The sequence below is a fragment of the Sycon ciliatum genome, chromosome 11 (genome assembly GCF_964019385.1).
Source record: "Sycon ciliatum chromosome 11, ocSycCili1.1, whole genome shotgun sequence".
Taxonomy (NCBI): Eukaryota; Metazoa; Porifera; class Calcarea; order Leucosolenida; family Sycettidae; genus Sycon; species Sycon ciliatum.
In genome coordinates this window covers 11,743,110-11,755,289 of record NC_088653.1, presented here as the reverse complement: position 1 = coordinate 11,755,289, position 12,180 = coordinate 11,743,110, and the positions used below count along the sequence as shown (strand labels likewise).

Below are 12,180 nucleotides of genomic sequence, written 5' to 3'. Positions count from 1 at the left end.
TGCTCCCAAACCAGTATTTTGCTGAGAGGCAACGGTACTTTGAGTTGGAAAGGAACCTGGCTTAGTGCAGTTTGGTCCTGTAATGGAAGTGCAGCATCTGCATCAGGAGCTGGCAGCAAGTAGAGCTCGTGTACAGTCTCGTGGAGCAGTTGGACGATGTGAGGACTGGGGTGAAGAAAGCCGAAAAACAGCTTACGTACAATAACATAAAGAAAGACTCTGAGCCGCTCCAGTTTCTGACTGGTTTGCCTTCAGGTGTTTGGACCGCTCTGTGGGACTTCTTTGAGCCTAGCCGAGAAAATGTACTGCGCCGCGCCAGATCTGCGAAGACGGAAGCTGAGAAAATGTACTGCGCCGCGCCAGATCTGCGAAGACGGAAGCTGAGGGACGGCGAATGCAGTTGGAGGTGGCCGTAAATCGCCAATGAGCATGTAATGGAGGATCAGCTGCTATTGGCATTGATGTGTCTAAGCCTGGGCCGAATGGAACAGAAGCTGGCATGCGTGGCACAAGTTAATCATCCGTTTCACGGTATATGGCTAGCTGAGCTGGAAAGATGTCTTGTTCCTCCGTTTGGGCGAGCTGGCGAGATGTTCAGTCATCAATGCCATGTACCGCAAGACATTCTGCATTGTGGATGAAACAGTTCTATTTTGCCATGCACTTAGGGTTCTCGCACCGGCACGGCACAACAAGACCCAACAGATCCTTGCGCTCTTATTTTCTCCCATGGTAACATTGCTGATCACAACACCCAGTAGCCAGTCGCAGATGCAACCAAATCAACCAGGTTCTCTTAATCTTTTTTCCAATACTGAAGGTATAGCAATATTTGCATCGAATGCAGTGATGATTTCAATATACTGTCCACCAATACAACGCATTACCAGACTGGCATATAATCATGATAATATTATCCATTTCGCAATCACTGTCATTGCTTTCTTAGATCTCCAATCATCAATATCGGACCATAAACCGTCTATCATCTTATATTATATCATCATTAGTATCCAGCTACTATCCTCCTCTAACGATGAGCTCGAAGAAACGAAACAGCTGTCTAGAGGCGGTAACAATATCTGTCAACGGAAGTGTCCTTGCTGTGCTGGTGTGTGTATGCTTCGTGCATTAGTTCGGCCAAGAGCGCATGGTGGTGGCGGGTTGAGGATGTAGTACAGCGGAGTATGACCGAAAGCTCTGTAACAATGTATTTTATTAGGAAGGTATAGAAACGGAAAAAACTATCTTCATCTTGGGCGTAAACAGCCCGTCTCACATTAAATATACTATAAAATAGTTCACTCTGAACATGCAGTGGCTTTTCCTGTCTTTGCAAGGTGTCCAAGGAAGGCTGCTGTTGTCACTACAGGCAAATCAGAAGTACTTTAGTGGCTGATGTCCAACCAGATCGTTGGAAAATCGATTTTTCCACTTCAGGGCTGCTGATAACGATCGCGACTTGGTGACTTGGCAGCACCACGGTTACCTTCATAGAAGATGGCTCTGGAGAGGAAAAGGCAGACCAGAAAAAGTTTACTATTATCTTCAGTGTTCATTTCTCGTTGGCTGAACGCAGCGAAATAAACGAGAAATAATGTTCTTTGTAGATTTTTGCACGTGGTCACCGATGGGTGCGAGGGCACCGCGGCCGCTGGAAAAGCGTGCTGGCGCAGAGTGCTGTTCATTATTTTTCTTCTTGCCAGACAGAAAGTTGCCAGTCTCGGCCAGGAATGGACCGTATGCGTGTTAAAACAAAATGGCGTCACGATTTATTGAAAGTGGTATAGTTGGTGGTACGAGTGTTCAAAACCATTTGAACTTCATACTGTTCGTCTTCTTTTTGACATGCTCTCTTTCCATCGTCCTTAGCTTTTGTTTGTTGAGAGCTGTTTTGGCTTTCTCCTATACCTCTGGGGGATACCAAGTGATGGTTTTGAGAGGCTGGTGATGGCTGTGAGCGAGAGTTTGCCGATCGGCGTCGTCCTCGCTATAGCGATGAAAATACTAGTTACTGCGCACCTGGCAGATATCACAACACGTCGGAGCGTCCAGGAGCAAAGGAATCTTGGGTTTTCACTGGAATCTAGTTCATCCAGCATCGTGTAGCCCACCGTTGGTGAATGGCGGTCCAGAAAGGTCGAACCTGGTCTTCTGCAGCATCTCGCAGTCCTGCGAGGCACACTGAATACGCCTGTCATGTATTCTACAAATAAAAATCACGAAGTAGTGGACTTTACAGTGATGAGTCTATCCTGTATGCTGCAAAAGACACAGGAAATGTGACTGGTGTCCGTACACTGGACGCCAATATCATCTCAGTCTTCTCCTGCAGGATCTGTTTGACATTGACATACCGGTATGCAGTGGGTCGACATTGGCCTGGGTTGGCAGCTATCTGCCTGGGTAGATGTAGCAGGTTTGCATTGGCGCGTAGTCCAGTCCGACATTTTCTTGTAACTGTGGAGTACCGGCAGGGTTTGAGAGGTTGCTCGTGCTGTGAACACATCTCTACTGCCTGTCTCGTCCTGGAAGTGCCGTCTCGCCGCTTCCTTGCTCGACAGTCACGCCGTTATTTCGCTTTGTTTCGTGGTGCAGCTCAAAACCTGCCCAAACAACTGTGAGCTCGCAACATGGTATGGACAAATTGCACCACTCATGCTGGTTAACTAAAACCGGGATAGTCGAGTAAGCGAGTTCACTCCCTGGGCCATGGCAAGATCTGTTCAGCGCGGGCTATTCCAACCTCCAAGTGCATAGTCACCGATCGATCCATGCGATGGTGGTTGACCTACAAAGAGCCAAGGTCTACGAGTACTACTATTGGATGCTGTCTACATGCAGTCAACAAAATCAAAGTACCTCAGTATGCCCCAGAATAGGGCATGTGCATCTATAGCATGACACAACAGGGGTTCTGGCGGCACCTGTCAAACAAGCAGTAGCGACTAGTGCCAGCTACCTATTGGAGGCTAGCCGCTACAGTCTGTCACTGGAGATAAATATTATGTTCACTGTTCGGACTGAGCACAATCAATGATGCCCAATCAATCTGCCCAATTTGTGTTCTGTTCCACCTAATTATAATGTCCCATCGCATCAACCCTACTACACGCACATGTCGTCACTCTAGCACGACTTGTGTTATTATTGTTTATTTTGATTCGCACGATAAATAGAGCACAATAAACGTTAACTTGACCGAAGGTTAAAGGTGACTGCAGAATAATATAGAGGAACACATCGAGGTACAGGTACCGGCATCAATACAGTATCAGAGAGAAACAAATAAAAATGAGAGGTACGCAGAAAAAACTCTCGTAAGCGCAAGGGGAAGTGGCTGATGAGGGATCAATGCACTCTCCACGCTCATCTACACTGTTCGTGGAAATGCACACATACATACAATAATATACAACATAGCAATAGCATGCACAGAACCGAACAATGTCATGTTCACACATGCAAGCACAGGCCTGAACATTAGTACCAAAAGCCGATACAGACAATATCCCCATACACACAGACGCACACACACACACACACACACGCACACACAATGTCCCATGTATGCGCCCGTGGCAAGAAAAGCACGCAAATCTACAAATGCACTGGATGTGAACCCACAGATTTTCTCTTATAGCAACGGTAGCGGATCTGATTCTGAATGAAACACACACACAATACAATCATTGAATGCCCATCCGCAGATGATGGCAGGTCCTGAAAGAACAGGCAGTGTTCCAGTGATGGGGAACAGAACTTCGAGTGGAGAGTGAGGTATACACACACACACACAAACACGTGCGTGCGCGGGCACACAATAAAGTATTCAGAAATAGAATCGACATCGTAGTATTCATTGGTTGGGGAATGGAAAGGAAAATAAAACATTGCTGTAGGTTATTGTTGTAAGGACACTGGGAGCACAACAGAAAGGTAAGCAACTTGCTTTGAAGCAAAGAAAGGTATTATTCCACGGATCTCAGAAGGAAGGGACGTTCCAGAATGCTGCACTGGCAATAGGCGGCCTGCATGTGCGCGGCCCCTGCAGTCGGTCCAGCTGCCGGCCTTGCAGTGCTGAAAAGAATGTGCAGTACAGCATGTCACATAGTATCGCAGCCTGGACAAATAGGCGCTGGGAAGTCCTAGTTATGTGCTCACCTACACCACGATGCACCAATCTTCTGAGCTACTTTGGCAACAACTTTGTCCACTTGAGACTCCCATGGGCTGAGCCAGTTGTTGAGGGCTGCACCAAGGTGGACGGCAATGACCGCTGATGGCAAGGCAATCCATGACACACAGTCACTAGGGCATCGTCAACATGGCGCTGAGGCTGGATCGATAAAATCAACCTTAAGGCTGCCGCGGGGTTGACAACGAGGCCGCTGTCTCGAAGCTAGTCAGTCAGCCTGGTCACCGCCATTGACGAACCAGTCGCCACCGCCAGCAGTGGTGGTAGGTTGTGACAAGTGTGGTGCAATATTGTCAGCAAATTCAGTACTCAGGATAAGATGAGTGACAAAGGGAACGTTGTGTTTGATAATATTGAAGTGAACAGGGATGATCACAAACCCTGCGCGTACTCCACCGTGAGTTACAAGAAAATTCCGGACTGGACGACGAGCAAACACCAACCTGCTACATCCAACCAGGCAGATACTATTACGCCGATAGCTGCCAAACCAGGTCATGATGCCGACCTACTGCATAATGTCAATGTCAAACAGATCATGCAGGAGAAGACTGGGGTGTTGGCGTCCAGTCACTGAGTGTACAGACACCAGTCACATTTCCTGCGTCTTTTGCAGCATACAGGATACACTCATCACTGTAAAGTCCACTACTTCGTGATTTATATTTGTAGAATACATGACAGGCGTATTCAGTGTGCCTCACAGGACTGCGAGATGCTGCAGAAGACCAGGTTCGACCTTTCTGGACCGCCATTCACCGACGGTGGGCTACACGATGCTGGAGGAACTAGATTCCAGTGAAAACCCAAGATTCCTTTGCTCCTGGACACTCCGACGTGTTCTGATATCTGCCAGGTGCGCAGTAACTAGTATTTTCATCGCTATAGCGAGGACGACGCCGATCGGCAAACTCTCGCTCCCAGCCATCACCAGCCTCTCAAAACCATCACTTGGCATCCCCCAGAGGTATAGGAGAAAGCCAAAACAGCTCTCAACAAACAAAAGCTAAGGACGATGGAAAGAGAGCATGTCAAAAAGAAGACGAACAGTATGAAGTTCAAATGGGTTTGAACACTCGTACCACCAACTATACCACTTTCAATAAATCGTGACGCCATTTTGTTTTAACATGAATATCGCGGATTTCGATTATTTTGTAATATTTGCCGGATACAGAATGGGTCGACGTGGACGTGTTGCAAGCGCCGGGCAGGTGGCCTCTGGCAGAGGCAGAGGTAGTGGTAGGAGGAGAGGTGACTTGTCTGTGTTCGAGTTTCCCAACTCTGACATAGTTGGAAACACCTCGTCGGAATACGAGACTGCAGTAGAAGAGCAAGTCCCCCGCGGAGCTGAGACGCAGGCTCCGGCGTCACCGATTAATAGAATGCCGCATTCCCAGCTCATGGCGGAGAGGGAGCTGCTGGGGATGAAAATCCGGATGCTCGAAAGGAGTGTCAGTGAGCTGACAGCCCGTGGCAGATCCCTGAAAAGGAAACGACCAAGGGATTCAGCACAGTCAGGGTCGCCATCATCATCATCGTCACGATCTTCCTCCTCGGACTCGTCACGATCCCGGTCGAGGTCGCCAAAGCGGAAAGCAAGGTCTGCCGCCGGCGACGTCGCGAGCTGGAAGACGACAAGCTACGCGAAACAATTCGAGCTGAATGCCGAGCTCCTGGATCTGCTGCACGATGTGAGGTCGGCAAAGTCCAAGAAGAGGAGAAGGAAGGCAGCGAAAAAAGGTGAGAGGTTGCTGAAGGAGAGGCAAGAGTGGCTTGTGATTGCGGAGAAGCACGGCCATCAGGTGGCAACATCCTTTCAGGAAGGGGATCAGCTGATGGCACTAGTTGGGGGAGCCAAAAAGCAGAAACGTCTGCAGGCTGCGATCCAGGCTGAAGGGTCTAAGAAGAAGGTAGCTGGGGTGGTGCGGGGCCCAACCATGCCAAACCCAATCCATACCATGCAGGGGGCCGTGATGCCACTTAGCCACCCGCCTCTAGCTATGCATGCGCCGATGGGCAATTTCCGCTCGGGTGTGTGCCACCGGTGTGGGCAGCCGGGTCATTATGTCAAGTTCTGTCCCCAGCGGGCTAACACTGCAGGCCAACCAGGTCAGCAAGCCATGCCACGTTGACATTACTGTGGGCTGGGGGGTCTCATGTTGTTAGAATTGCTTTAGCTTATTTGGCATCCAGTGCAATCAGTGAGAGAGTTGCATTATTTATTTATTTGTTTCTGTTTATATAAGCACGTTGTGCTTCAGTTCCAGGGCCCCGAGCGGTCGAGGGCTTGGTTGTTGCGGGTTAACAGGGGGGAGGGGTTTAAAGTCGTTGCAGCTGGGCAACTGTGCTTAGTTGGTGTCGTGTGCATTAGTGAGATAATCGTTCATATTTTAATATTAAAATCGTTTAAAGTTAATTGCAGTGACTGCCAGGCTTGCGATGGTACGAGACAAGGCTCTACCGGTTGGTGTTTGCTGTACTCACTTTATGTAGGAACATTTACTGCCGTGTTGCTCTGTTGCTCTGGTGTTGTGTGGTGCATGCTGTAGGTGGCACCGGGTGCCGCGTTGTTGGGATCCAGGATCCGAGATAGGCAACTGTTGCCGTATCGCTGCTGCTGGTGTCGAGGTGGTGGGCATGGCTGCGTGATGGAAGACACCAGGTGTCACGCTGAGAAAGTGGGAGCCAGTATCCTAAACGCTCCAGCTGGTAGAGATCATGCCAGGTTTTCACAGTGACGGCTATGCTTTGTCTGTCTTGTGCAGTATGCCTGCACACCCCGCATTTCGTTGTGTGTGCAGTGGTGGATGATGGGCATGAGCAAAATAGACAAAGAAGTGTTCATTTCTCGTTGGCTGAACGCAGCGAAATAAACGAGAAATAATGTTCTTTGTAGATTTTTGCTCGTGGTCACCGATGGGTGCGAGGGCACCGCGGCCGCTGGAAAAGCGTGCTGGCGCAGAGTGCTGTTCATTATTTTTCTTCTTGCCAGACAGAAAGTTGCCCACCCACCCACCCTGCTGTTCTATTGGTACCATACGTCAAACCGTCATTGCTAAAAATGATGCTGCTGGCTCTGTGTATATGATTGTTCTTCATATGCACTGGCAGTATAGCCGCTGTTACGAATAGTATGCTGTTGCACGTGTGGTTGACTCTGGATAGCCGTTGCACATGCTCTAGTTGCTTATTGGTCCATAGGGATGCGGCTGCTGGTTGTTGTTTGCTTGTTTGTTGCGGAAGCCAGTGTCTGATGCTGTTGCTGTTGCGAGTTTTTCACAAAATGTTTTCTTGGGCAAGAAGATCTTGTGCAGTATGCCTGCACACCCGCATTTCGTTGTGTGTGCAGTGGTGGATGATGGGCATGAGCAAAATAGACAAAGAAGCACCGATCTCAAGGAGAAAGAAATACGGTCTGCTGTAGCCTAGGCACAAAATAAATCTCACAACACGATTCGCGATTCGAATATTTCAACAAATAAAAAAACTCACCTCTGGAGAAACTCCTGTTTGTGGCCCGAGATCGTTCCCTCCCGCGCCTTGAAAAAATCCTGTAGCTGCATCACAGTCCATGTCTCTCTCGGAGACTCTGCTCCAACCAGCAGGAGGTTCAGCACCGCTCGAAGCCATTGCAAACCACTTGAACTAAGCAGAAGACATTCCAAAACAAACCTGAAACACACTGTCAAAGATGCTGTCACGTTCAAAAACTAGCTCGATCGCGAGTGAGGTTGCCCCGTGCTCGAACCCAGTATAATAAGGGGATTGGTCTATTGCAAAGTAGATGAGTCGCCACGACAGAAGCCGGATTGTGCAGAGGAGAGGGCAGGGGTGACATGGTGGTAGAGAGATTCATAGAAGATGCGTTCACAGACCTTGGATATAGTTGGTAGGAGGGAGATGGGCCTGTAATTAACAGCTTGGGAGCGTTGTCCTTTCTTAACCCTAGAACAGCCAACGGTGTCATTTGACACCGCGCGAGTCAAACTTTTGGAATTACTGAAATATGGCTAATCAGAATAAGCTCAAATCTTGTGACTATTCCTAATTTTGCTTCCTCTTTCGTCTGCCATAAACCTTTGATTCGTAATTGATGAAGTACCATAATGGCGAGTACGTATATCTAGAACGGCCAACCAGTGTCATTTGACACCTGCACTATAAAAAGCCATTATTGCAGCTAGATGGAAACAATATGAACACATTTCGAATGTGTCGGCCATATCGAGTTGCTCGTATGACAACCAGACAAAAGAAAGGTGCATGGGCAGGAAAATTGCTGAATACAGGACGAAATATATGATCAACATACAACCGTCGGGCGAGAATCGCGAATTTGGGGCGGGTAACCATTGGCGCACAGATTACACAAACACTCTTCAGCTAATGTCCTTGGTACTGCTCATTCCCTTTCATTTTCCTGTAAATTGCCCCGGAGGAGTCATCGCGGTCTGACGGCCAAGGAAATACTGGAACGGATGTAGCCTATTACCATGCATGAATCTGATGACCATGAAAGCGAAATTGCCCACTTTATCTTCATTTGCTGGCTGTTCAAGTGTAGTGATCATTGGCAGTGGTGGATCTGTTCTGTCATATGAGGGTGAATCGTACGGTCACAACACCTGGGCACCACCTGTGGATTCAGAATGTGTTGAGGTTTACGAGCCTCCAGAGAGCGGACGAGCATTGCGGGATAGTCCAGACAAGGAATTGTCAGAAACAGTTGCAGGAGTGGCGGAGACCCCGAAATGGATAGTGTTGAGGAAGAGGAATCGCAACTCTGCAACCTGGAGATGGTACACCGCATTATCGCAAGGATGGTGCTGTGTAGATAATCCTTTCAAACTACTTGACGAGCTAATAAGGCTCTTGTACCAAACATCTTCCTCCCCCGCTTCAGGCTAAATGGGTAGGCAGCCGCTGGGATGCCTCCTCTCTCTTTATTGGCCCCGGATGCTGCAGAAGGTGATTGCTAAGTAATAACTGATAACTTCATCATCAGTGCATTACTGGTGAAGAAACTGTTGGAGAATAAAGAGTTGCACTATGAACCACTTTGGTAAATTGAAGTGAACTACCATCTAACTTCATTGCCAATAATCGCGGATTGAATTTTGTTTTCAAGATTACATTGTAGGATGCAAAGATGGTAGACCTAGAAGGTAGAAGTAGCAAGAATTAACAATGGTCCGCCTAGTGTAGACCACCTAGAGCCATATGTTTTACATGGTGAGAGTAGGAAGCCCCAAATCGTCCAATTCTAGCAAAAGACGAGATATATGTCCTTGACCGTTTCGATGGGATGTGGTGGATCTACTCAACAAAGACTATTCCAGAAGATGTCCCCCTGCAAGGCGGTTACATAAATGAATAGATGTGACAGGCATCAACGCCTTCACAATATCCCAGACCTTTGCTAGTTCATGCACATCCAGAAAACGCTCATTCCTGCACTGGTCAATAAGCTTGTAGATAGTCATGGCATCTGATTGCTAAGTGCCAGCCAAGGAGAAGAGAAGGGTATACCTCTTTGAAAGAGTCTAAAATTCAATCGTTAGAACTTACCAGCCTAATCTTGAAACCATCTCTAGCAGCATATGGGTCAGCTTGGTGAAAAAATGATGCTCATAGTCAGTCCATGTTTGTACTTGTTACTGTGTGTCATTCATCGTGACGGTCGAGTAATCCGATTATGCCAAAGCACATATTCCCGAAAAGCAGTTCCTCATGTCCAGTGACGTTGCCACATTGCTTGTTATTGTAACTCTGTGATTATAAGAAATTCCTGTGCAAGTAATTTAAGTTTTGCCAGTAATTGAGTTCATCCTTCGCAATTGCCGATACGCGTACATTGTATTTTAGTTGCGCATAGCCAACAATAGTGTCTGGGTGAATCCCAAAGTGTTGTGTACATCATAAATGCTGCTAGTGATAGCCAGCACTGAAAACAAAAACTATAATAAACTATATCATAGGTCTTAGACATGGAAATGTATGCAGGTGTCAAATGACACCGTTTGGCCGTTCTAGGAGTACTGAAAGTGGTGGCCGTCCTAGGGTTAAATATCGGGACAACAGTAGCAGATTTCCACGCAGATGGGAAGACTCCTGCACGATATGACAAGTTGAAGAGCAAGCACAGGGGATACGACAAGGAAGGCACCAGCAGTTTAAGGACTTCATTTGGAATACCGCCTTTTCCAGGAGACTTGCAGCTCTTAAGACGTTTCAGTTGTTTGCGGACCACACCAGTTGTTGTAAAGACCTCCAGAAGTGGAGCGCGCAGCTCTGGAGCTGGGTGCAGGGGCGGGATAACCCAGTTCGGATCGTCGGGAAGGCCGGGAGAGACAAACTGTTTGTTCAGAGTGTCCGCAATGGACTTTGCCTCAGACTGACGGTTGCCATCAGGATCAATCAAGCACTGGATTGGGGCGCGAGAGACACTGGGACGCTGGGTGCGAATGAACTGATAGAGAGAAGGACGATTGGGTGATGAGATTGTTGCAGAGAGGGAGCTGATGTAAGAGCGGTAGGTTTTACGGGATAGGTATTTGACAAAGTTGCGTTGAACTCGGTAGGCCTCCATATTGACAGGTGTTGGAAATTTTCGGCTGACACTGAAGAGGTCTCGTTTACGTTTCACCGCAGATACGAGGACAGTCGACAACCAGGGTGGATTGGATGTCACAGACGATGTGCGTGTGTTTGACCGACAAGAATGGGTGGAAAAATCAGCGAGGTGGTGCTGGAAGGTTTGTTCCAGGACGATTGAAAATCGATCGACTGCGTCGTCAACAGTTGGGGAGTTGCCTGGGCGTAGAAATGACCAGTCACAATGAGAGAGATCGGAATTAAGAGAGTCCCAGCAGTGAGAGGGGACATGAAGATAGCGGTAAGGGAAATGTTTGCGTGGTGCTTGCTGCAGATGTTGGCCAGGCGATGGTGAGAGCTCGAACCGACATGACACGGTCAGATGATCCGAGGATCCAAGAGCGCAAGTCGTGTTAAAGGGGAAGTTAAGGCAAAAATTAAAATTTCACCAGTTGTAGTCTTCGGGGTGCTGAGTTGAATGGTCGTGGTCCGAGGAAGCTGAGACGCTCCCTTCCTACTTGAATCCCAATCGAACTCGCGCACTTCCACCGAAACTGGGTGACTGCGCCCTACTAGATGGAGATTTGTATGCAAAATGTCACTAAAAGCGCCATTTCGTTCTTATAAAAGCACGGATGACCGCGATTGACCCATATGTTGTAGTCTTTTGGACGCTGAGTCGACTGGTTTTGGTCCGAATAGGCTGCGATGCAGCGTTCCTCCTTTATTCCCAATCGAACATGGTTGAACAAGCGGTCACGTGCTCCTGCGTACACCAGTCACCTGGTCACCGTGCCTGCAGGGTACTAGCCTGTTTGACCTTTTTTGGGTGCAGTCCTGTCACTCGAGTTGAACCTTGGTGTGAAAGTTGTCGCCTGCTGGCGTGGTGACCAGGTGATTTGCGCATCCAGGAGCACGTGACCGCTTGTTCAACCATGTTCGATTGGGAATAAAGGAGGAACGCTGCATCGCAGCCTTTTCGGACCAAAACAAGTCGACTCAGCGTCCAAAAGACTACAACATATGGGCCAATCGCGGTCATCTGTGCTTTTATAAGAACGAAATGGCGCTTTTAGTGACATTTTGCATACAAATCCCCATCTAGTAGGGCGCAGTCACCCAGTTTCGGTGGAAGTGCGCGAGTTCGATTGGGATTCAAGTAGGAAGGGAGCGTCTCAGCTTTCTCGGACCAAGACCATTCGACTCAGCACCCCGAAGACTACAACTGGTGAAATTTTAATTTTGCCTTAACTTCCCCTTTAATATCCGTTGCAAGCTGGGGTTGCAGGGCCTGCTCTAGAAATTCAACACAGCCCGGTCAGAGTGTACCTGGCGCATGCAGGCCAGCCGGGTCAAGCCGGGTCAGATCATCCAGCAGAAAAACA

The 12,180-nt window shown here is 48.3% G+C and overlaps 2 protein-coding genes across 2 annotated transcripts in view; both read left to right on the top strand.

Annotated features, from left to right (window-relative positions):
• Positions 1-12,180, top strand: part of LOC135827730 (metal transporter CNNM4-like) — a gene marked incomplete in the record, with an annotated part of 156,797 nt that overhangs the window by 47,577 nt on the left and 97,040 nt on the right.
• LOC135827731 (calcium homeostasis endoplasmic reticulum protein-like) lies at positions 5,348-7,212 on the top strand. The gene is made up of 2 exons (XM_065340182.1): positions 5,348-5,941; positions 6,751-7,212. Exons 1-2 carry the CDS (start codon positions 5,377-5,379, stop codon positions 6,792-6,794), a joined length of 609 nt encoding a protein of 202 aa, XP_065196254.1. The 5' UTR covers positions 5,348-5,376; the 3' UTR covers positions 6,795-7,212.

Bases quoted from the DNA above. Each gene is read 5' to 3' on its own strand.
- LOC135827731 (XM_065340182.1), top strand. From the start codon at position 5,377: ATGGGTCGACGTGGACGTGTTGCAAGCGCCGGGCAGGTGGCCTCTGGC. The intron at 5,942-6,750 runs GTGAGAGGTTGC...TGCATGCTGTAG, and splicing joins AAGGAAGGCAGCGAAAAAAG to GTGGCACCGGGTGCCGCGTT.